The sequence below is a fragment of the Gymnoscopelus microlampas genome, assembly GCF_963454915.1.
Source record: "Gymnoscopelus microlampas genome assembly, chromosome: 13".
Taxonomy (NCBI): domain Eukaryota; kingdom Metazoa; phylum Chordata; class Actinopteri; order Myctophiformes; family Myctophidae; genus Gymnoscopelus; species Gymnoscopelus microlampas.
The window spans coordinates 22,914,022-22,940,132 of record NC_139950.1 but is presented as its reverse complement, the minus strand read 5'-3'; the positions used below and the strand labels follow the sequence as shown (position 1 = coordinate 22,940,132).

Below are 26,111 nucleotides of genomic sequence, written 5' to 3'. Positions count from 1 at the left end.
AAGGTGAGATCACAACTTACTAAACTCTTTATGTATTTTATGTATTTTTGTGACTGTCAAGAACCTGCTATGATGGTGACCAATAAACTAAATTAAAAACACATACATCGTCCAGCCTGTGGATGTGTCTGCTGGCTGCATTGGCTGGTGTACTGATGTTGTCCAGTGGAGTACTGCGGTATGGGATGTGGTTGGACAGGTTGAAGGTAGGGGACAGGAGGCCTGGGACAAACACCTTACTCACCTGGGAGAACAAAAGTATAACAAATTAAATTCAGAAATGTATGTATTTATTTATTTAGTTAGTTTGTTAGTTGTGTAGCTGTGGTAGTAGTAATAATAATTGTATAATTGTATTGTATAATAAGATAATTATTTTCTTCATAAAGTTGCATAGAGCCCCTAGGAAATGATTCCACTATGTAGGATCCAAAGAAGCAGGAAAAAGCCTGGAGAACCACCATCTTAAAATAACGTTGTGATAAAACCTTAAAAAAGCAGCACATATACATACATGGTGACATCTGACATGGATTGAATGCTCACAAAAAATCAAGCCACAAAGGAAAGTTTTGTAGAACGTCATGACACCAGGTAGTGCGGATTGGCACCAGCTCCTCCTCAACACTAACAACTGTGTGGCCACGCACAGCTCAGATTCCATTATAAAGTTTTATGGACAACACCACCACCGCAGACCTAATTACAGATAATGATAAGGCAGCCTACAGAGAGGAAGTGACAGTGTTATCTTGACATTGTGGTGTCAGGGTAACAACCTCCATCTTAATGTCAGCGAAACAAAAGGAAATGAATGTGGACTACAGGCTGCAGGGAGCACACACATCAACAGGTCTGTGGAAGAAAAATTGAGCAGCTTCAAGTTCCTCGGGGTTCACATCAGCAAAGACCTGGGCTGGTCACATCACACTGTTGTCAAGACAGCAAAACAACGGCTCTTCTTCCTCCACAGACTTACTGGTTCATCAAGGACTCCAGAATACTTGTCCAAGTGCACCGTAAAGTGCACCGTAAAGAGTATCCTGACTGGCTGCATCACTGCCTGGTACAGAAGATGCTCAAAATACGACCACAAGGCTCTACAGTGGGTGGTTAAAACAATAGCACATCACCTGAACTGAGCTGCCACCCATAGGAATAGGGTGACGTTTCTATCCCCAAGGGATAGTTTCTATCCCCAAACCACAAGACTTCTGAACTTAATACAGTGTTGTAAACTATAAAAGGACTACAGTTACTGACACCGACTGTACCTGCATTTTGTATATACAGTATATATTCAGGGATTACAGCAAAAACAAAATCTCACTACGATGTTTTTTAGATCCTGCATTAAGGAATAATTTCTTGAGTTCTAAGCAACTTTTTGAAGAAAATAACTATTCCCACAAATAAAATTATTACTGCTATTATACTACTGCTATCATACGACTCGCACAAATTGTAGAATTATGATGTTTAGATATTACCATTCTAAAACTATGATCATGCTGTTCTACATACAGCCAAACATTTGAAGAAATTGCAGAGGCTTTAACCTTTGCGTTATATGAAATATCCGAGACCATTAAGGTTTCATGGAAGATGCTTCTGATAGCAAGTTTGACCCATTCCAATTCTCAATCTTATAAAAATGACTGATCCATGAAAAACTTTAATCCATGTGCTAGTAATGTACAGCTGTTGTGAAGTCTCTTTGCACCTCTATTGGATGCTTCATCTTCAAATATGTGTACATTGTTGATGATTTGTGGTACGATAATTTGGTGAGTGAGTGAGTGAGAGAGAGAGAGAGAGACTTGCGGGGCAGAAGATTTGAAATGTGTGATTGGTTGTGATAGTAGCAATAAATTGCAGCGTATTTTATACTGTTTTTACTGGCCAGGATGTCCCCGGGAAATAATATTTTCTGGCTTTTGTCATAAAAGAAAAATGTCCAAAACCGTCAATTACCGGACTAACGAGATCTCTAGTGTCTGTGCAATTTCTTTTTACTTTTTAAAGGCAATAAACATCTTGAACATGGAAGTAAAATTAAGTTTAGTCCTTACCCTGTTTACTCCTGTGTAAAGAACCAGACTTCCATTGGCCTCCAGAACCAACATGGCATCTATGTCCTGCAGAGCAGAAGTATTGTTTAAATATCAGACATACAAGATACTAGAAAGCAGTGAAGTGTAACATTACATTTCATATTGTGATGAATATCACAATAGGTGATATTGCACTTAAGCCTCTCCAAATGATCCAGAATTCCACAGCATGCTTGGTCTTCAACCCATAGAAATATAAAGGAAGACGCCTCCTCTGGCTCTGAGGCGTCTGTATCCTGGGCGCCATTATTTTCCGTGACTTGTCAGAAACTAGTTGTATAAAAATATCCTGTTACATTTTTATACAACTAGATTCTGCCAAGTCCCGGAAAAGACGCGCTGTGATTGGCCAGTAGTCAGGAAGCTTGCCTTCTCCAAAAATGGCGGCCGCGATACAGGTCGTTCAAATGAACCGCAGAGGCCAATGAGGTATCTATGTTTCTATATCTATGCTTCAACCAGCCCAAATGTCTTCCCCCCTTCTCCGCTCCATCCATTGGCTCCCATTGCTGCCTGCACAGAATACAAAACACTGCTGCTGGCCTACAAAGCAAACAAAGGCCTGGCACTCCATACCTTCAAAGCCTGATCCAACCCTACAACCCCTCCCGCTCACTCAGATCAGCTAACACAGGGAAGCTCTCTGAACCTTCCCTAAAACATCCAAGTTTTCCAAGACTCATCTCTTCAGAGTCAGACTCCACCTTAGCCGGTGGTACTTGATCTAGTCTTGACGACCGTGCAGACATATGCAGTTAAAAATGTAATTTAGATGTTATTTAGACAGATGCTAGGTTAATTGTTTACCTGGTATCCTATAGTTTCAATGTACAGATTATACATTTTGATAGTATATTGTTCCTGGTTTAGACTGATGCTAAGTTCTTTGTTTACCTGTGAACCTAGTTTACTAAACTGTCTCTCTGCATTTGATGTATGCGTTTACCTTGTTCATTTTTCAGAAAATGATAACTAAACTAAATATATTTTTTTCAGGAAATGAAAACCTTACATTTTTAAAACAAAGCAATACTGCCTCAAAGTTGGTATTGTGACTCTATATATTGTCAGATACTTGCAAGTGTCATTATATTATCACCACTTCACCCCAATCCAGCTCAAGTAGGAGGTTTTGTCCACCATTGATAAGAACAGCTGACTGACAATGGATCTCCAAGCTCACAACGCATCACAAGGCGTGAATTACTGCCCTGATGCTTCATGACACTGCTTATATAGGCCTACAATAATAAGCAAGACTTTAAATATTACAATAACTTCTGCAAAGAGGGGTTCACAGACTTGCAGTTTCAGTAGCGAGACTGCGAGAGAAATGCTATATGAACTAATTTCTCCCCAGAAAACACAGGTACACAACATAGTCACTTTTAACAGACTACGGGGGGAAAACCCCTGCCTCGTTAAAGTTTGTTTATCTTCCGCTCTGAGTCTGCAGCAGCTCTGAGCTCTGTGTGCAGCGCAGGGGAGAGGGGGTGGAGTTAGCTGGTTTAGCCGACAGTTTGAGGACCCAATGGAGTTAGCTGGTTTTGTCACACGCGGATACTTTTCATTGCTTCAATATGTTTTGGGGTAATATGTACTTTAGAATACTTCAGTATTTATTTGAGTACATACTTTGTCCACCCCTGATTATGATGCATCAGAACCTTCATGTACCTGCAGAGGTGCTGCGTCCTTGGCAGGGATGGCTGTTACATTAATGAATATGAGCTGTGATGTATCGTTGCTCTCAATAAACTTCACACACCTGAGGAAACATTGAAAACCACATTATAGATATTACTAACATCTTGTACAGAACCTTTCAGGCACACAATATCACTCAAAATTCTTAAGACAACTCAATAAAACACATTTTTAAAACAAAACAGCATTAAAACAGAGGAAGGAATTACATTTGAAAATTGAGGTGTAGTTATAAAGTGGAAAACTCACATACACATCAATAAGAAGGGGAATGAAGAAAAGAACAGACAAATGCATCTCCAACGCTTTTTAATTTACTCATCAGCTAAAACTATTTAATAGAACAATGTGTAATGGCAATGTCCCCAGTTTGATTCGTTCTCAGAGACCAGAAACCCCTTCATCTGTGTGCGTGTGCGCGCGCGTGTGTGTGTGTGTGTGTGTGTGCGTGCGTGCGTACCTGAGTTGTTGGTGTGACTCCACCAGGAAGCAGAGGTAGTGGTTCTCACAGAGGTCAGAGGTCAGGAAAACTTTAGATGCCTGGCTGCTCATCTCCCTTCAACATACACAGCACAGAGATACATTACTGTCAAATAACTGTTGAAACTCTGATTGAGATTTAAAATGTCTCTACCTGTCAAAAAATAATGCTTTTATAAACACATGATAATAGATATGATCCATATACCCCCCCACACAGCTAGGAAACTTGAACAAGATAATAGATATGATCCATATACCCCCAGCTAGGAAACTTACCATGAACCAAATGTTGGTGAATTTTAGGTGAAGTTGTTATGTTGGCAAGAACACAGAATCTAGCCATTGATTGAAAAAAAAAAAAGAATCATCATGGATTTCAGCCCAATCAACTGGCCCCAGCTAGACAGAAAACCCCTCAGTGTTAATTGTCCCTCCACGAGTGGAGAGGGGTCAGGGTATGGATCGGTCTCCGTCTGTTGATTTGTTCGTCTGTCATACTGGATGTAATGCTGACTTTGTACCACTAGGGCACCATAGGGATCCCCAGTTCCCTGCACAGCTATTGTTTTCCCCAGGAGGGTTGGGGAAGAAGAACGCTTGTTTTTGTTACCCCAACAACATTTTCTTTGTAACTCTGAGAATGTACAAATAAAACAAAATAGACACTTAAATTACAGGTCTGTTTGGTTACATGTGTACACTCTCAGAGGTACATTCATTTTAATGTGTATAGTTGAAGCTGAAGCTAATAAGTGCAATATCTCGACCAAGCAGGGGAGAGCGGTACAACTTATGCCTCCCAGGCGGGAGACCCGGGTTCAAATCCCGGCTAGGACATTAACTTACAAATTGCAGCTGCAAGGCATGTTCTAGTCTACCTGTTTGAACCAGCGGACGCGGTCTCGCTCCACAGCTGCTCCATGCACAGGTCTGGCATGATGGGCTCCATCTCTGGCACCAGCACAGACTCATTGGTGGTGCTGTTGGGAGAGGGCAGCAGGCTGTGCTGCCCCCTTGAGGACGGGCTGTGGAACGATGTGTTGAAACGAGCCGCACCAGAGAAGGATGGAGTCGCCATGCCTGGGGAGTGGGAGCGGCTATAAAAGGGACAAAGGCAGAACGACGTGGATGGAAGAAAAGGATGAAGAGAAAGAAAAAGAGTGCGAGAACTGATCACCAGGAGCTAGTTTCTAAAATGTTTCTGAGCTTGAAAGTATGAATGTATCAAACTAAAACTTACCTGAGGGCAGCCATGTTGGATATACTCGGGGAGTGCACCCGTGAGTGGAATCCCGGCGACGACGGCACAATCCTGCTCTGGTGTCCGTGCAGTGCGCCGAAGTGGAGAGGAGAACCTGTTGCAATGCCAGAAGGTCCTGATCCACTAAGATCAGAGAACAGGGAGGGAGTCAGGGAAGGTACAACGTTGTAATGGAGCAGAAGTAATGCTGTAGTAAATCAGGCAGTAATGCTACTGCCGATGTGACCTTGAGCAAAGAACTCCAATATATCCTATTTCCACCAACATTAGCGTGTATACGTAGGTTTTTTAAAACCTGACAAATCTGGCAAATGAGTTCTTTGACGTTGGAAGTAAATGAGTATACCTTTGTGTTTTGGTCAATAACACGAACGTGCTGGTGAAATATGCAAATACTGTAGCACTCTCTCTCTCACACACACACACACACTCACACACTATCTCTCTGTCTCTCTCTATCTTCGTCTTAGGCGATCCAGAGGCAATACCCAATTACAACTATCCAAACCGATGATGGTAATTGTTTTGAGATTGCTTGCGAAAAGGCATGGGCACGGCCAGATTAAGACACGCACGGATTAAGACAAGCACGGAGCACAGGATGGAAAAATAAAAGACAAAACTGTGTTGTTGATTGGCACTGCCGGGAGTGTTTGCGGCCCAGGTTGCAGCCCCGTGAGGCTGTGCTAATCCGACCCTGGGCATGGGGCTGAGAGAGTATGGCTGCACAATGCTATTCACCTTGTAGCGGGACCGGAACAGCTACCACCGCTGCCCCCGGGGGAGTCCAGTCGGGAGATGTTGCGGAGGTGAGAGGTCAGGAAGCCTGGGGCCATCAGATCCATTGGGGTCCCGAGCTGCTCCACTGGACGCCTCAGCACTGCAGACTGCTCCTGGTGGAGGAGGAGAGAAAGGAGGCATGGGGACGGTTAGACCATTTCCGAAACTGCAAGTAGTGAATTGAGAAACTAAGTGATTAATATTGTGTGAGTGTGCATGTGCGTGTGCATGTGTGTGCGTGTGTGTGTGTGGGGCGCTTACATCAGCCGTGACTTTTCGGAGGGCCCACACAGAGTGTGTTCCCTGTATAGTGTCGTAGGACACAACTAAGGAGGGTTGACAGCAGCTGAATATAATCTTCATGGTGCAGTCTGACACGTACTGAACACGACTCCCTTCGTTAACACCTGAAACACACAGAAATGTACCGCCATGAACACCTCACAGACAGACAATACACGCACTCAAACATAAACACATACTGTATGTCCACACATACTGCCTAAAAGATTTACATACACACAAAGCCACTGACACATAAAATACAATATTATATATTGAGGTGTCTCACCTGCTGGCTTACACACCACTGGTTTAATTTCATCCAGAGGATGCAACATACTGAACACTGTAGGTAGAGGTTCCCTACAGACAGAAAGATACAGTACAGTACAGTTTAATCAGAAATATAGTTTAGAGTGTTTTAGGTTATTCCGTTTCCATTTTTTCCTCTGGTATGATTGCAAAATCATAGAGAAATCCTCAAAATAAAAAAATACTTTATGTTGGACGAGAAGTATTTATTTCCGTATTGTAAAAACACTAGTATTTGTGTCTATGATTTGGAATATTTATGTCTGTCTATTTGGTCACTGCATAAATTCATGTTTTACAGTTAGTCAGTGCTTCACCATGTGCGTGAGCATGCATGACTGTCCATATTACTGTGTAGATGTGTGAGTATATGTGTGTAAGAGAGAGAGTGTGTGTATATCTACCCCGGGAGGCTAAGTGGTGCATCAGTCGCAGTAATTTTGCGTTCGAGCAGCAGTCCATATTTGGTTGACCACAGATTGGAGACCTGAGAGACACAGAGATTCATTTAGTTCATCTTTAGTATTTTATTTTAAGACAGGTATACAAGATATATACATTATGTCAAAAACTGTTTGACACATATCGATTGCCAACATATAAATATTAGATACATCTGAAAATGTGGCTGCAGGTGTGAAGCCAGTTACGCACAGTTGACAGAACACACCAAAAAAGTGCCCAAAACGCGCTTTATTTCGCGCTCTAAAAAAAATCTTCACGTGACCAAGCGGAGCGTCCGTGCAGCCAGTGAGAATGGCTGCATAAGCAAAATCCTGAGTGTTAATTTAGAGTTTACAAGATCTCCGTGCTGAATTAACACTCAGGATTGTACAGGGTAGGAAGAATCCACTACACTACTACAGTGTCCTTAACAAGCAGAACTTAAATCTCATTTCCTCAGTTTCCTCCACACGCTGTTTGCCACAACACAGCAGTCAAACATACCCGTGGATCCAATTACATTCAACTAATGACAACCACACGCACAAACATACACGCTGAACAGCACACACACAATGCATTTGGTCTGTAACAGACCCCATCCACACACACAAATGTTCGCACAAAAATGTAGTAGTTAACACATGCAAATATTGTATGTGCACAGACACACACGCCCCTCAAATATACAAGCACACACATACAGTACACAGTTAATTGCAGGCGTCTGATATTGATGGCACTCATTCCACCAGTCAGCTGTCAGTGATCCAACGTCTCCATCATGATTGGTTATCCTGACAACATGCCACGCCTGGGTAATATCTGCAGTCTGGCTGACGCACAGTCATGTGCGTCAGCACAAAAATAATACACATTCAACAGTAGGGCTGCAACTATCGCTTATTTACTTAACGATTATCGCTTTTTTAATGTTTGTTTTTTTATATACTGTATAATCATGCAGAAATGTAGATCGGCTATTTTCTGTGTTTTTTTTATCGATAATTGTATTCTTATCTATTATTTCTATAATTGATTACAATTGATTGCTGCTGTGATAATATACGGTAAAGAAAGTAGGGGTGTCGGAAAAAATCGATTCGAATACGAATCGCGATTCTCATGTTGGACGATTCAGAATCGATTCTCATTTTAAAAAAAAAACATTTTCAAAAAAAAGAAAGAAAAAAAAATTGGGGGGGAGGATCTTGGATTTACCTTTGTGTGTTTACATTATTATCAGTTGATAAAACCTTTACAATTATAAAAGTTACATAAATGTATCCTATGTTTTGAATCAAGAATCGTTTTGAATCGAGAATCGTTTTGAATCGAATCGTTTGAATTGGAAAAAACGCTTTTGAATCGAAAAAAAAATCGATTTTGAATCGAGAATCGTTTATTTTGAAAAAAATCGATAAAACTCAGAATCGTGACCCCAAGAATCGGAATCGAATCGTGAGATAGCAAACGATTCACAGCCCTAAAAGAAAGCTGTGGGGAACCTCTTTACTGGGATTATGGGTGTGAGGTCTAAGGTGCAGCAGTTATCAAGGATCATCCTGTGAGCATCTTCTCATCAAAATGTTCACCGATGCAGCAACGTTCCATCAGGTTTAAACAGTCCGCTTAAACTATGAATGAAAACTATGGGATGGAATTTGGTCGTCGGGGTTGTGGTCCACTTGGTTCCATTTGCACTCTCTCTGTTAAATTAACAATATGGATTTTACTTTGTACCAGCTTATTTATTTTGTCTCACCTGGAAGGGCAGCGGTGAGGTGAAGTCTTTCCCGGTGACACTGTGAACGTTGACACAGTTGCTCTGAACAATACACACCGTCTGCTCGATGTCCTCATCCACTGCAACACATCACACATCAGTCCGAGACTGGAAACATCCAACTATTCCACACATAAAACTCTGGAATCGATGCTTTTCAGACAGATATTTGTTTTAATGTAACAAACTGTAAGTACAAGTAAACGAGTTTATGTATTACAATTTTTAGAAAATGGATATAGTAGAACTAATCCATCTTTTACTTTTAGAAACTTTATTTTTGTTTTTTGTTTTGAGCATAGGAGCAGTGCTTGTTTATGATGAAATCTCTCATCCACAATGTACTCATTAATTTCACACTCCTAAGTGACACCTTAGTGACACCGTTACTAAAACATCAATGAAGACGTGGGGCTTGGCGGACAGTGCGGCATGCGAGTGCGGTGACCCTGAGCAGACCGCCGACCATATAATCACCATCTGCCCCTTATATAGACCACCCTCGGAAGCCAGCCTCTTTGACCTAGGACCAGAGATGCGGGCATGGCTACACGACACCGAGTTGGACCTCTGACGTTACACGAAAGAAGAAGACACCGTTACAACTGGAATTAAACCACTTACCATCTTTCTTCGACTGTGGAACTGCAAAGTTACACCAAAGAGCCTGCAGAGAGAAGTGGAGAGATAATGTTGTTCTCTTTAACTGTATATTTTAAAATGTTTACCCATTCCTATACTTTAAAATAAACATATTTCACTTTTTGTTTTTAGGCAGCAGGTGCAGAGACGCAACAAATCAGTTTGTTCCAAAAGGGCCATCATCATCATCATCTCTGAGAGGTCCATCTTCTCAGTACAGGTCCATTTTACTCAGTACAACTATCACATTGCTCTAATAGTGTTAAACTCTCCCCTACAGCTAGAAACCACTACACAATGCAGCAGCCGCAACAGCAGCAGCAGCCAACCTGTTACACCAGCCATCCTAAATCCGATCAAATCTCTCACTACTGCAGTGCAGACATGATGGTATTCCATAATTGTCAATTATGAAGTTGTGATACATGATGATATGCAGCAGTTTTTTAGCTCGAGACCCAAAAGATATATTTGCTGTCTTCCCGAGACCAAAACTAGTGAAAAGTGCTACAAGCTCTCAACGCGTCGCACTTGTAGATCTGCTATTTTTTTAATGTTTTTTACATTCATTGAATTTCTTCGATTTTTTGGGGGGAGATTTAATTTAATTTAAATGTAGCAAATGATTGGGAAAGAAATGTTGTATTTCTGAAATCTTTTGAAATATTTCTTTTTAGGAAACATGAAAAGGGAATATTTACTCGTGACCCATAAAAACGGGTCCCGACCCACTGTTCGGGAAACAGTCATATACAGAATAATTGTGCAGCCCTGCTAACCTGTTGCACTGGGCTGTCCACAGTGAATGCCTTATAGACACTGGACGCCTGGGAGCGGCTGCCTTGGCTCCAGATCACCATGTTTCCTGCCGTGTAAAGCTCCTCCTCAAACCCTGCATTCTCCTCTCCAGATCCCACGCAGCCCTTCCTCAGCTGCCAAATTTCCTGTAAATAGACAGATAGAGAAAAGTCCCATATTATAGCATTCATGTTTGGAACATTCCAGTGTCTATTTAACAGTTATTGTACCGATATTTACAAATCAGGTGCCTCTTTCTGCTTTTCTAACACACAGGCCGTTTTACCTGCTATAACTGCTGCTTATTAACACATCTGGTGCCGAACACGGTCTGAACCGTGTGTTTACATAGTGGCGCTTCGGTGCCGAACACGGTCTGAACCGTGAGTTTAGTCTTTTTCTTTTTTTTTTTCTCCGCGCGGGCGGTGCTAGAGCAGCTCTGGGAGCACCCATTGTAATCCTGCGAAGGAAGTGCCAGATCGCTCACCGGAAACTTTCCCATCCGCTTCCTGTCTATTTCCTACTTTGAAACGCCTATATCTCCGAATCTGTTTCCTGTGGGGAAAACCGGTCATGCGCGATGCGCGATCCCCCCCCCCGTTGTAACTCGCGAGGGGAATGTTATGGTTCCAGGCTGTAGCCAGGCTCATGGCACAACATGAATCGATGCATTTTTTTGCGTGGAGTTGCTTGTAACGCACGCGGAAGCTTTAAACAGCAAAGCGCAGTCAATGGGGAGAATGCTGGCACCCACGGTAAGATGTTATGAAAAAATGCTGGCACCCGATGTGTTAAGCATAAATATTCATTAGCTGACAGCTGATTGGCTAAGCGCGAGAAAAAAAAACAGTGAACAAATCCACAATTCAACACATTTCATGCGTCTTCTGCAGACCGGTCTGCCTGGGCGTTTTGCAGAAACCGAAAAGTGGAAAAGCCAATCAGCGTCTGTCAATCACACTGCCCTGAGCACAGACTGTGATTGGCTCTTCCACTTTTTGGCTTCTGCAAAACGCCAGCCAAAAGCTTGGTTTACCAGGCTAACACAATATAGCCAGTAGTAACAAACAATACAGACAGTATACACACTTGCCTCAGTGTGAAATATGAGGAACTCTGAGTTCTAACTTGCTCTAGCACGGTTACAACCTGATTCTATTGACCTTGTTTCTGGGAAGCTCAGCAATGATTGCTCAGCCAAGTAAGAGCTTTCACATATTCAGTGTTTAATACATTATTGATCCCAGAGGTGAAATTCACTTTGCCACAGCTGCCAGCAGCAGACAACATACCCCTACCCCTTTTACCTACCCTCTCTATCTCCTGCAAGGTAACTTCCTGGAGGGACCCCACTAGGCCAGCGGCTCCGTCCGAGGCCCAGAGCTCAGAGGCGGGCTGCAGCTGTCGGAGCTGCAAGTTGATGGCGTTGGGATGGTTCCTGCAGTGCTCACGTCCGAACGGGACAAACGACTGCAATTCCCCTGCGGCGATCATCGTGGCTCTCTCTTCACACAGGACGTCCGACATGAGTTCCAGATATCAGCATTATTTCTGTGGGGGGGGGGGGTTCCCAGGGATAGAGAGAAATCAATGAAAAGGCTAATGCAGGGGTCTTCAACAGGGGGTCCGTTTTTTTTTTACATTAACCACTTGAACCCTAGCATTTCTATTCTGAGGAGAACTTTAGCCAAAAATAGATCTATAAGCTCACAAGGCCTTAGTATTGTGAGCTTGTAGATCTGCTATTTTTAGCAAAGAGGTTTGGTGTAGAGGGGGGAAAGAGCAGACTAAGTACAGAGTGAAAGCTCAGGTTTACTAAGTATTGAGGCTTAAGTGGTTAAATGTCCAACATATTCATAGAAAAGATAAACATTAACTGTCATCAACACTGATGACAGTGCTGTCAAACAACTCTATGAAGCTATCTATAAAATCTATGAAAAAGTTTAATCTGCAACACAATTTTATAATCTTGATATATTTTTATCAAGATTATAATAGATGTATTTTGTCGATTTTGACATTTTTATATCTACGATACGAAAGTAAAAGTCAGACTCGATAAAATACATCTATAGTCTTGATCCAAGGCTAGGTGGGGTAGAGAGCAAGATGACCGTCCACTGTCAAACAGGACAGCTCATTTCAACAGATGACAAACAAGAACACAATGATAAACAAACCTTGAACATAACAGCACATTTCGGTGTACAATTTAGTCCATGTAATCTTAATTGACACGTGTGCACGATACGATCACGGTAATAACACAAATCAACTTGATTGAATGTTGCATATTATGCCGTAAACAAAACAAGGACACAAACATAAAGATGTTTACATAGACACCGTTTACTCAGTAAGATACCAAACGTCTATTTAGGCGTTTGTCGGTGTTGCTATTAGTTAACTACTACTACTACTACTATTACTACTACGTACTACTAAAGTAGTGCTTAGCAGGTTTGGTTATAACAACAAACGAACAACATGAGAAAACCTGTCATGCAGTTTAGGTTAGCCTGCTAGGCTAGCTAACAGCTCCCTATATGGCATGCTAGCTGTCTAGTGTTAGCATATCAGCTAATGCTAGCAGTGTTGCCAGATTCTGTGAGAGAAACAAGCAACCGGGTCTAGGAAAACCAGCCCCAAAAAAGCGACTGTGGGCCACATGAGCACTTTAACATAATACATCAGCTATTTGAAAATAGCAGATCTACAAGCTCACAACGCGTCGCATCGTGAGCTTGTAGATCGGCTATTTTCAAAAGAAATCGTGCGGGGAAATTATAATAAGCAGATCTGGCAACCCTGAATGCTAGCCGAGTGTTGCATATTATTTATGCAGTGTGAGACACCGAACCTGATAATAAGGAATAGTCAGGCTCTTGTCGCGGACTAGTCGTCTTGTTGTCTTTTCTTTGTGTGAATCTTGCTTGAGCGCCGCGTAGTCAACAACAACAGCAGCATAAAAACAACTCGTGTCAAGTGAAGTGAAGTCCAGAGAATTGAGAGATTTAGCAGCACCAGGTTTTCAAATGTGCGCGGACATCTTTGCTGTCCCGAGAGTCTCTTCCTCTTCGTGCCAACCAATCAGGAGGCAGGACGAAGGGTAGCTCTAGCTCAGGGGCCAGTTGCACCACCTCACACATTTTTAGAAAAATCGTGAAAATTTGTGCAAATCTTTAAATATATATTTATTAATTTAAAAAAAAAAACATTTGTAACATGTTTTTGTTCCCCAACAAAGGGAATTAACTCGTTCTCATGCTATTCATCAAAAATGTGGAACGCCCTACCAAAAGGAGTAAAGGAGTGCAAAACCCTACTCACTTTCAAAACTGCCCTAAAGATACACCTTCAGGAGGCTGAAGGTGTATCTTAACCTACACCCCCCTACATTTGGCCACGGGCTGACCCCGATCTGAAAGAGTGTGTTCCATGGACCCCCATAAAAGACTTGTGTTGTTGTTAAAATGTTTCAAAAAGGAGTTTTTGAAAATAGTAGATCTACATTCACAATGTGTTCTAAGCTTGTAGAGTATAAAATAGGGTTAAAGTGATTTTTATGCTATATTGCTGGGGACCCGGGAACCCCCTCAAGAACCCACTTTGAGAACCACTGTTCTACGTCAGTGATTCAACAGTATATAGAGTTCACCAGCCCACTGCAGTACAAAAATATAAGGTGGAAAAAGTAAACAGCATTTAGAACTAAATGAGATGATATTTACGTGAGGAAGTGGTGACTAATATTCTCTAATTAACAGCATATTCAAGGTCACATCTCTTGTGAGGAGTGAGTGTAACAAGGATTTTTCCTTTTAGTGCAGCTGCTAACAGCAGAATATAGCAAGAATCGTTCACTTTGTGATGCAAGCATGAAATTTGGTACATTTACTCTTCAAACCCCACTCTTTTCAAAAATACCGCTGGCCACGCAAAATTCCAAAATGGCGGCCCACAAATCCAAGATGTCCGTCCAAAAGTTAGGTTTTTCCTTTATAACTCGAAATGTATTGATTTTAAGCACCATAAATGTATTAAAGGTGAATATAAATGTGGGCATTGCGGATATTTTGGTACCAAGTACATGTCTGTATCTATTACGGTTCTTGAGATACAGCATATAGGTACTTTTACAGACTCGGGAGAGCAATACATTTGTTGCTTGTAACACTGATTGTTGTTAAGTGAATATGGCAAAATAAAAATGTTATTTTCATAACCTGTTTTCAGTAGGGCTGTAACATAAAATTCTAAATCAAAAACTAAAACAACTTAACAACTCTTAACAACTATGAAACTTTCTTTTTGGCGTGCACATGTTTTTGGTCTATGCGTTCAAATGGGGCCATTGCAGTACAGAATTTAGACATTGATAAAATCTTACAAATGCAATAGAGTGAATGTCAGCACACAACCAGGGCACACATCACTGCTGTGTAACTCAGCATGGGGTTCAGTGTCGGCTGATCTAGATATACTAATGTTTTATTAGCCTTGTAGTTGTAGTATAGTTCAGTTTAGTGTCCCAAATGCTGTCTGACTGCCCCATATCCATTAGCTAGTAACCCATAGTTGGTAGTTAGTAGATATAGTTAGATAGCCGCACCTGAATCGACAGGGTGTGCCAGCGCGGGAGAGCCGAGCCAAGGGTAACGGGGCTTAAGTTACCCGGATGGTGTACAGATCACAAGGGACTTAAATGGCATTGGATGAATGATCGGGCTAGGTGTAGGTTAACCGATAATAACTGAACCTAGTTGTAAGGCACTGGAAGACAATCCATCCTTCTTCTATGAGCCAATCAAGAAAAACAAAGCTGACTTCGTCAGAGAGGATTACTCTTCTGCTGAACCCTCAAAGCAGAAGCTTCTCAAGGAGGACTGTCAGCTGTTCTCAAAGCTTTTCATCTCCTGTCAGAGCCGAGAGTGTGACCTGCAGGAGTTCTTTCAGCATGAGAACCAGTCCTTTCCTGCTGCGTTGAGCAAGGGTGGAAGCTGACCTCTATCCTTGAGACTTATGTCCCACCAGTTGACAAAGAACATGAGGCAGATGTTCTCATTGTAGATGGGTCAGCTTTGGTCCATGTCCTGCCACCAAAAAGATCCAAGACATTTGAGGACTATGCAGCTCTTGACTTCCTACCAGTGATATACATGTACAGCAGCAAGTACACAATGACACATCTGGTCTTTGATGTGTACAGCCCATCAAGTCTTAAAGCTGAAACCAGGTCCAAACGTGGCCATGGAGGAAGACGCAAGGTGACAAATAAGAACACTATGCCATCTAACTGACATAACTTCCTGAGGCACAATGACAACAAGACAGAGTTGTATCACTTTCTTGCCGACAAGGTTGCACAAATGTTCGATCCAAATATTGTGATTGCCACAAAGGGACCTGCTGTCCTCAGCACACATGAAACTGGTCTTGATGGACTGGATGAATGCTCTCATGAGGAAGCTGATAGCTGCATCTTTGTGCACGCCAAATATGCTGCAGAACATGGTAGCCAATCCATCCTGATCAAGGCAAATGACACAGATGTTCTCATCTTAGCACTAAGTGTCTTCGCTGCTCTTCAAGAGGCTGGACTACAGCAGATGTGGGTTGCATTTGGACAAGGTCAGAGCCTGCGCTGGATCAGTGTGCATGACCTATTTCATTTTGTTGGCCAGGAAAAGGTCAAAGGCATGCTATTCTTTCATGCCTTTACAGGATGTGACACTGTGTCAGCCTTCCGCAACAAAGGCAAGAAAACTGCTTGGCAGACATGGGACATATGCCCAGAGGTCTCGTCTGTATTCTCCAAACTGGGTATTTACCCTCCCACAGTGGAGGATTGTGACCTACAGATTCTGGAGAGGTTTGTCATCCTAATGTATGACAGATCCAGCACAGCTGCTTCTGTGGATGAGGCCAGGTTTGACATGTTTGCCAGAAAGCAGAGGCCTTATGAGTCAATCCCACCAACCAGAGCAGCTTTGCTCCAACACACCAGGCGTGCTGCCTACCAGGCTGGTTGTGTGTGGGCCCAGGCAACCCAGTGTCAGCCAGGAGCAGAGGACCCTGTAGACTGGGGATGGCAGAAGGTTGGTGAGGAATGGCAGGTCTTCTGGACAGCCAACTCTCCAATAGCCAAGACGTGCGAACAGCTTACCAAATGTGGCTGTAAACGTGGCTGTCGTGGCAGGTGCAAGTGCTATAAACTGGGTCTCATGTGTACAGCTCTGTGCAGTTGCAACTGTGAGGTGTAACTCAAACCTCTTTTTTATGCTCTCCCGATTCCGTAAAATAACCTATAAGCTGTATCTCAAGAACCGCAATAATATAGACATGCACTAGGTACCAAAATATCCACTTTTATCAACGTCTAAATTCTGTACTGCAATGGCCCCATTGGATTCATAGACCAAAAAACATATGCACGCCAAAAGAAAAGTATCATAGTTGCTAAGATATGATTACTTCAAGTTAACGGCAGCCATCTTGGACGCCATCTTGGATTTAGAATTGTATGTTATAACCATACTGAAAATAACAGGTTATGAAAATAACACCAAATATCACCATATTCACTTATTAACAATCAATGTTACACATTTCTTACTCTCCTGAGTCTGTAAAAGTACCTATATGCTGTATCTCAAGAACCGTAATAGATACAGACATGTACTTGGTACCAAAATATCCGCAATGCCCAAATTTATATTCAACTTTAATACATTTATGGTGCTTAAAATCAATACATTTCGAGTTATAAAGGAAAAACCTAACTTTTGGACAGACATCTTGGATTTGTGGGCCGCCATTTTGGAATTTTGCGTGGCCAGCGGTATTTTTGAAAAGAGTGGGGTTTGAAGAGTAAATGTACCAAATTTCATGCTTGCATCACAAAGTGAACGATTTTTCTCTTAGCAGCTCCACTATTTGTATTTTCAAGATAATCAGTAGGAAACTGAAAGGGATCTTGTAAGCATAACCATATCATAACATTGCACAAAATATATTTAGGTTACATTTTCATTTTGTGGCATTGTGTGGAGGTTTCTCTGAGGCTGTAGGAGCCCAAAGTTTAGAAAAGCAGACATGGGACTTCATGGAAAGTTGTCAGTTCAAACCCGCAGCTAAGAATCTGGGAACATAAAGGTATAGTGGTTAATGATCTACTGATGAGCTGCCTTTGAGCAAGGTTTGTACAGGAATCTGCAATGACTGTGGCTGGCCTGCAGTTAGTGTTTGCAAATGCATCAATATAAACAATATATAACAAACCCTGCATGATGAATTAAACAACTGATGTTTTCTTGAGGCAATTACTGGTGCATCTGTCCCCTTTTCTAAAATCAAATGTAATTCAAGTCACAACACGGATGGCCAAGTGGTCAAGACGCGTACCACTGTTATGCCTGACAGTGTGTCCCGGGGTTTGATTCCTGAGCCCCGACTCTCTCCCGGTTTCCCGTTTCTCTCCACTGTGCTATCAAAAATAAAGGCAGAAAAGACCCCAAAAATGTCTTTAAAAAGAAAATCAAGTCACGTGGTACAGTCAGACATTAAGGCTAAAAGGATACGCAAAAAAGTCCTGGGGACTTGTTTCCATTGTGATCCCATGTAGGCTATTCAATTAATCTACATAGCATTAAAATTACACAATAATACACATCAATAAATACAAAACACGTACAGAGGAGAAAAAGGAAAAACGGTGGCAGTGAATGAACCTGGTTTACTTTGTGGAAGCCACCTAGACCAATTGGGAGGTGGGCTGATGTCTATGATGGATGAGTTAGAGGAATATGGTGTGATTTGAGTGAGTTAGAGACGGTGTCCTCTTCCTCAATGTCTGACCCCCTCTACAGCAGGGGTCTTAGACAATATCATGTATGTTCCCCAGGGTGTGTGTGTGTGTGTGTGTGTGTGTGTGTGTGTGTGTGTGTGTGTGTGTGTGTGTGTGTGTGTGTGTGTGTGTGTGTGTGTGTGTGTGTGTGTGTGTGTGTGTGTGTGTGTGTGTGTGAGTGAGTGAGTGAGTGTGAGTGCGGCATTTCTTCACATCTGCTATTAAACTTTATTATTTTTCAATATCCTATTCAACACCACGTTCCCCGTGACTGAGACTTATTCCTCTGTATTGCCATCTGCCAGGCCTTTCTGGGCTTCAAATTGTTTTTGTATGATTTCTGGTGATGTATTCCTTCAAGGTTCATAGCGGAGAAAAGCAGTACATGAATTTCCTCTCAGAGGACATTACAAGTCAAGCCAACATTTTACTTGATTGATTGACCAAGAGACACATGGCCCTAGAGTTGGAGCTGGTACCTGGGCACCGGAGAATGACTTCCCAGTGACCACTGTTCCTTTTTTCTTTTAATTTAGAGTATAGGCAATCATTTTTACACATTTTTTCTCTCATTTTAGTCGTTATGCCAATTAATTCCTCTGACTGCTTGCCACTGCTGCTGTACCAACTGGCTCACCTGCCAGTGAGGAGCCCCTACCAGGAGGACGTAGCGCCTCTGTCCTATATACTCAACATTCCCCGCTGACAGGTGCCACCTCAGCCCGTATAGGAGTACATGCAGTGACAACTATCGTCCTTCTGCCCGACTTCCCTCCCCGAACATGGCCAATTGTGTTTGTATAGACACTTGGCAAGCTGGATCCACCGTGGAGGATATATATATAAATGTACTTGGCACACTTAATTTCGAGTATTGCGCATAGCACTCTAATCCCACTGCTTGCCAAATTGTGCATGGTGCTTACTCTGACCTAGCACTTTTAAAAGTCACTCTGGAGTAGAGCCTGTGATAAGTGCCTTAATTATAATTGGAAATCATGGAAGTGATATGAAACACATATTTTAGAGCACATTATAAGCTACGTGTGTATATATACAAAAGAATACACCAAAAACACTGACACAGACACAGCAGGGGGAAAGCAACCAATTAAGCTAACAACAAAAGAGCAAGCTAAAAATGGGTGGAAATAAAGAAAGATGTAATCAGGTAAATGAAACTGTCTTTGAATGAAGTGGAAGGCTCTTCAACCGTTCCAGAGCCATGGAGAGGCACTGCTTAAAATCTCATAAAAGCCATATTCCCAAGGTTTGTACAAGTTCACACAGGAGCTGGAGGATGAAGATCAGCAGGAAATCTGTGGCCAGATAAAATGATTGCGTATAAGTCCTTTATTCAGCTTAACCTCTGATGTGTGTAACAATGCTGTATATACAATTTGGACTTACTATAGGCTACTGTATGTCCAACGTCCCACCGGACAGACGACAGACAGACAGACAGACAGACAGACAGACAGACAGACAGACAGACAGACAGACAGACAGACAGACAGACAGACAGACAGATAGATAGATAGATAGATAGATAGATAGATAGATAGATAGATAGATAGATAGATAGATAGATAGATAGATAGATAGATAGTAATGACAGACTTGTGATGTACTGTTAATGTCATTAGTGCTGAAATCTATCAGCTATGACTCCTGAAAGCAGACATCACCGGAGAGGAAAAATGCTGTAATCTGATTGGTCATGATGACAGTCGGACCCAAGTGCACCGTGGGTAGGGCTTTGTTGGTTAACAAGCACTAATGATGGAATTGCGTGTACTTACTGTGTGTGTGTGTGTGTGTGTGTGTGTGTGTGTGTGTGTGTGTGTGTGTGTGTGTGTGTGTGTGTGTGTGTGTGTGTGTGTGTGTGTGTGTGTGTGTGTGTGTGTGTGTGTGTGTGTGTGTGTGTTTTTTATGTGCACAGGTGCGCGTGCCCATGTCCACTTGTGCGTATGCCACTAATGAAACTTATGAGATGACATTACTGTACGTAATGTCTGCTAGGAGGCTGAATACAGACCAAATGTATTTATGTGTTTAGTTAATTTAGGATGCAATGAAGAGCTCTGGTCGTCTAATTGAGCTGGGGGCCTCAGGTCTAAACATGGGTCTCCATTAGAAAAAACCCTTGGGACACAAACAATGTGCGTACCTGTGTGTGTGTGTGTGTGTGTGTGTGTGTGTGTGTGTGTGTGTGTATGTGTGTGTGTGTGTGTGTGTGTGTGTGTGTGAGTGTGTGTGTGTGTGTGTGTGTGTGTGTGTGTGTGTGTGTGTGTGTGTGTGTGTGTGTGTGTGTGTGTGTGTGTGTGTGTGTGTGTGTGTGTGTGTGTGTGTGTGTGTGTGTGTGTGTGTGTGTGTGTGTGTGTGTGTGTGTATGCGTGTGCGTGCGCGTGCGTGTGTGAGAAAGAGAGAGATTAAATATGATCAAAGGACAAGGACGTTTTTGAGACAAAGACAGTGACTAATCAAGTGAGTGTGTGGAGGGGATAACTGCAACAACAGAGACGGTTGCATGTGTGTATTGAAAAAAACATAGTGTTTTGTTCAGTAACACTTGTCAAAAGTCTCACTTGAGAAAATATAAATGATCTGTAATATTTCTGTGCCACCTTGGCTGAAAAGCTTTGGGTGAAAGAAAAGTGCATTATTTTCTATTGCTATGATTTGATATATTGTTACAGTAGCTATACTAAGGTATTTTATGTGTCAAAAAAGGTGTCATGCGTAAGCACAGGCGTAGGAGGTGGAATTCCATGTGGGACTTCCATACGGAAATTGAATTTGACCCCAGCTTCCATAAAGACATTTTGGACGTGCGTAATACCAGGATTTTGTCAAGGGAAGGATCTCTTCATATCATCCTGCCCAACACACACACACACACACACACACACACACACACACACACACACACACACACACACACACACACACACACACACACACACACACACACACACACACACACACACACACACACACACACACACACACACACACACACACACACTGGAAATACCATTAGTGTAATAGAAAACCTCTCACCGATTTGAAGGGGACATCAACACAGGACTGACTCATCACAGGGGCGTAGCTGCAGGTATTCTCTCTGCCTGTCTCTGTCTCTGTCTCTCAACCTGTTTCTCTCTCTACCCTCTCCTATGTCACCCATTTCCCCATTGTCTATCTTTCTCTCTTATTGTCACATATCACCAAAGTAGAAACACACACACACACACACACACACACACTGAGAGAGAGAGAGAGAGAGAGAGAGAGAGAGAGAGAGAGAGAGAGAGAGAGAGAGAGAGAGAGATGCCAGAGACCTCCCGACTGTAACATATGTCCCCACAGGCTGCCAGCAGTAATCTCCCATCAAAGTCATCTCTCTCTGGCTGTGTGTGGGTCAGTGATTGGATAATGTGGTCCGGAGTAGCACTTAACAAGCCGGGGGAATCCCCCTGCATCATGCCAGCCACCATCAGGTAAATGGGTAGAATGCCACTTAAGTGTTTAACCACTTTAATCTTGGCGTCCCAAATAAAGGGACACAGGCAGACAGACAGATACAGAGATTGCCATACATGGGCATAAAAGGGACACAGATAGACAGGTACAACAGGCACAGCGGGTACTCTGACAATGGGTATATTGCATAATCGGTTTGGGGGCATGCATTCCCAGCTTGCATTGATCCCAAGTCGGTCGATACCCAACGGGCCCATCTGGCACGGTCTAGTTTTCTAGTTTTTATGTTTCTGTGTATAATGATCTTGAACTCTTCGCTTAGAAAATTGTGACATATAGGGGAAATGTATCTATTTGTGTTTTTACCAGCAATGTTTTTTCATATTTGACTTGATAGACTTTTAATATTTGTAATTTGACTTTAAACATTGTAATTTGGAAAAGTAAAATGATTAAATAAATTGCTAAAGTATTGTGTTTACGTTTTTTTAATATATTTTTTACTGTAATTGCATTACAGTAAAATAGACATACTACCTTGCTGTTAGACTTATTCAATCTGTTTTATTTATGAAAAGAGCTAGTCCTGACATTTTGTACACTCACTGCAAACGCAGGTGAAAAACTCCATCAAGGGAGTTTTTCACTCCCTTGATGGAGGGAGACTAATCCATTTGAGATGTTTTTTGTTACTTTACTCATTTGCCCTTTGTAACTTGGTCAAGAAAGCGCTGCACAAATACATTGATCTAGATTTTCAAAGTAGTATATGGGACACAGTTGTAAAGTCACATGCTTTTCGGGGGGGGGGGGGGGGGGGGGTTTGGGGGCCGTTTATGCCTTTATTTGACAGTACAGTAGGCTGAAAGGACATGGGGAAAGAGAAGGGGAGTGACATGCAGCAAAGGTCGTCGGGATCGGGAGTCGAACCCACGACGCTGTAAAGCTACAATGAGCCTGGTGCCTGGGCCGCTACGCCAGCGGTTCAGTCCAAAGTTGTGCTTTTAATGACTAATTTATTCTGCATCACAAGCAAACTTACTGATAATATCAATGTACTGTAGTCTGCACTGAGAGTGTTGTTACTCTTTAATTGAAAACATTTTACATAACAAAGGTTTCTGTCTAGTTTGTGGAGTGTGTGTGTGTGTGTGTGTGTGTGTGTGTGTGTGTGTGTGTGTGTGTGTGTGTGTGTGTGTGTGTGTGTGTGCGTGCGTGCGTGCGTGCGTGCGTTCGTGCGTGCGTGTGTGTGTGTGCGCGCATGCGAGTGAGTGAGAGCAACAGCGAGGCAAAGTGAATATGTGTGCATGCATGTACAGCAGGTGTGCATAGGTCTATGTTTACCAAAGTGTGTGACTCATAATAATATGTTCTAAACTCCGCACTGCACATTTTCATCTTTCCACCATTATTGACTCAAACAGTTGGGTATACTCACAAACCAAACATCCAGTGGAAGAACTTCTAATTTCATGACAAAGCTGTTTGCTCTCGTCAATGTATATAGCTCATCAATAGGTTCAAAACTGAGCCATTGCTCACCTATGGGAACTCACTGTTCTGTACATTTGGTCAACATAATAGCACTGCTGTTGTTGCCTCCTGTGAGTTTTCCTTCCTACCGGAATCTGTTTCCAATCACCAGTGTCAATTAGACAAGCTTGTTTGGCCATTTTGTTGCTCCCTAATCAACTTTCTCTCTGCGTTGATTGCATTACAACTACTGGGTGACTGGGGGCATGTTCATTGAGAGAAGTGATACCAGCAAAGATTGATATGTTTATTTCTACATAATATTGTATATGAATTAAACCATAGCCTGATAGCATTATGATATATTGAAGAAAACAATATACTATTAAAAAGAATATATACAAATGACAATATACAATAATGCAGTTTATACACTGTAAAATCCTGAGTGTTAATTTAACTCTGACAGTGTACAACTGTAATATTCTTTTTCGTTCTCCAAATGGACCCAAGAGGGTGCATCATAACACTGAAAAAAGAGGGGGGGGATGAATACAAATTGAATTAAAACACAACAACAATAATATCTATATACCACATTATGTTTGAGGGCCCCTTTCTAACAGACGACATGCAACGCCTGGGATTTGAACCTGAGTCTCCCGCGTGGAAAGCCAACATTACTTAATCAACTAGTCTATGGGGAATTCCCCATTCCCCAGTGCATTACACACAAGTGACCGTAATTATTATATTTTTGTATCCACTGGTGAATACTGGTTTTCTATGTCCAGTGGTTGTGATTTGTGTGTGATTTGCTGCTTTATGGGGGAATGACAGTGACGTCATCCATGCAGTGCCTTACTCCATCCATCCATTTGTCAACCATGTACTTAACCCATATTATGAGAGAAGATAGGCTAATTGGTCCTGACATGACTGAGAGAGAGAGAGAGAGAGAGAGAGAGAGAGAGAGAGAGAGAGAGAGAGAGAGAGAGAGAGAGAGAGAGAGAGAGAGAGAGAGAGAGAGAGAGAGAGAGAGAGAGAAGGAGCACAACCAGAGGAATTGACAGCAAGGTGGGGTGAGAGAGAGACATGGAATTGGACGATGAGATAAAGACAGAGGAAAGTTAGAATTGCAAAAAAGAGGGAAATGGACAGTGACAGTTGGGTTGAGGCTACACAACGTATAGTAGACGTATAGCAGAAAGATGACCTGGAGAGACAAATAAGTTTGAAAAGACCCAATATTTTGAGAGAGAGAGAGAGAGAGAGAGAGAGAGAGAGAGAGAGAGAGAGAGAGAGAGAGAGAGAGAGAGAGAGAGAGAGAGAGAGAGAGAGAGAGAAAAAATATGTCTATATATATATATATACTTTTTCTCTCATATGGGCATATGGTATATGGGACACAGCATAGGAAACAGACACTTAAACAATGCCTTCAAATGTTTTTTTATTAATGTCATCCTTCATACATATTATATATATGCACATGTTAAGTGTTTATTATGATTGTTTCCCTGCTACCCACAGAGATGTATCTTATGCATCATGTCATACTCACATCCTCGTTCTGTTTTTACCAAATAAAATATACCTATATTATAAAGTTCTCTATAGTTTCTCCATTCCATCAACACACTTGCGCAATGAGTTGGTAAATATCTAAAGGGATTATAAGGCTGTACCACAATCACACAAAAAATGAGAGAAGAGAAAAAAACTATTATATCATCATGTATACGCATGTTTGCGTCCAATTGAGCAAGGCCAATGACGGAGGCAGTCCCAAAGGCTGCCTGCCTGCCTGTCCCAACGGGATAGAATGACGTCTCACGTTTCAGCACGCCTCACAACGAAAAGAATTCAGATGTATAAAACCTACGAGCATCGTCAGAAGTTAGAAGAGACCTTAACCCGGTGAAGAAGCATCCTTCAGAGACAAGAGTTTCTACTTCTGGAGGAGAGATTCAGGACCTTGGAGAGAGAGCTCTACTTCTTATCAGAGAGCAGGACCTTGGACAGCACACAGTCGAGTGAGGGAGAGCTAATAGAACGGATCACTTTTTCTAAAGCACATGTAAGGCTTTTTCTATGACCATGATATTATCATTTTCTGGTTTTCGATTCATTGGTGTGTGTGTGTGTGTGTGTGTGTGTGTGTGTGTGTGTGTGTGTGTGTGTGTGTGTGTGTGTGTGTGTGTGTGTGTGTGTGTGTGATTTGTTTTTGCTCAATTTATTTTGCTCAATATTTTCAAGATAAATCTGAAAATTGGATGTGGGGTCAAATTATGGAAAAATTTAGAGAGTAGGGACGATACGTTAACAGCATTTGTAGGCAAAAACAACTTTTTTGTCACCATATAGTCAACATCATTTCAATGGTAAGAAAAGTCACGTTTTGGATGTAGCTGTGCACAATTACGCACGGGATTCCAATATTGTCCTGTTTCTCTTGTCTAATTCCCACAATAACAAACTGTCATAAATCAATAGGACTCCTATAGCCTAATTAGTTACCGCTGCAAGATAACTTTTTTTAATCAGGCTTTTATAGTCGGATGACTCGAATCCTGTGCGTAATTTGTAAGAAATAGCCTAGGACTTCTGATAAATAAGTGACCCTCTATTTCATACCCATAAATGTATTCGATGTCCAGAATAACAATCTGTCGACCATATTTTCAGATTTAA

The 26,111-nt window shown here is 42.0% G+C and overlaps 1 protein-coding gene across 1 annotated transcript in view; it reads right to left on the bottom strand.

The window, feature by feature from the left end:
- anapc1 (anaphase promoting complex subunit 1) overlaps window positions 1-13,660 on the bottom strand; it is a 62,682-nt gene extending 49,022 nt beyond the window's left edge. Inside the window, exons 1-15 of the mRNA XM_084076908.1 lie at window positions 13,473-13,660; window positions 11,921-12,160; window positions 10,591-10,755; window positions 9,794-9,836; window positions 9,149-9,249; window positions 7,344-7,426; window positions 6,917-6,990; window positions 6,607-6,752; window positions 6,307-6,458; window positions 5,545-5,688; window positions 5,183-5,401; window positions 4,282-4,377; window positions 3,792-3,882; window positions 2,073-2,138; window positions 107-244 (exon numbers count right to left, since the gene is read on the bottom strand). Of these exons, the coding sequence (XP_083933034.1) occupies window positions 107-244; window positions 2,073-2,138; window positions 3,792-3,882; window positions 4,282-4,377; window positions 5,183-5,401; window positions 5,545-5,688; window positions 6,307-6,458; window positions 6,607-6,752; window positions 6,917-6,990; window positions 7,344-7,426; window positions 9,149-9,249; window positions 9,794-9,836; window positions 10,591-10,755; window positions 11,921-12,136 (1,734 nt within the window). The 5' untranslated portion in view covers window positions 12,137-12,160; window positions 13,473-13,660. The remainder of the gene's footprint in view (window positions 1-106; window positions 245-2,072; window positions 2,139-3,791; window positions 3,883-4,281; window positions 4,378-5,182; window positions 5,402-5,544; window positions 5,689-6,306; window positions 6,459-6,606; window positions 6,753-6,916; window positions 6,991-7,343; window positions 7,427-9,148; window positions 9,250-9,793; window positions 9,837-10,590; window positions 10,756-11,920; window positions 12,161-13,472) is intronic.
- Window positions 13,661-26,111: the final 12,451 nt, after the last annotated feature.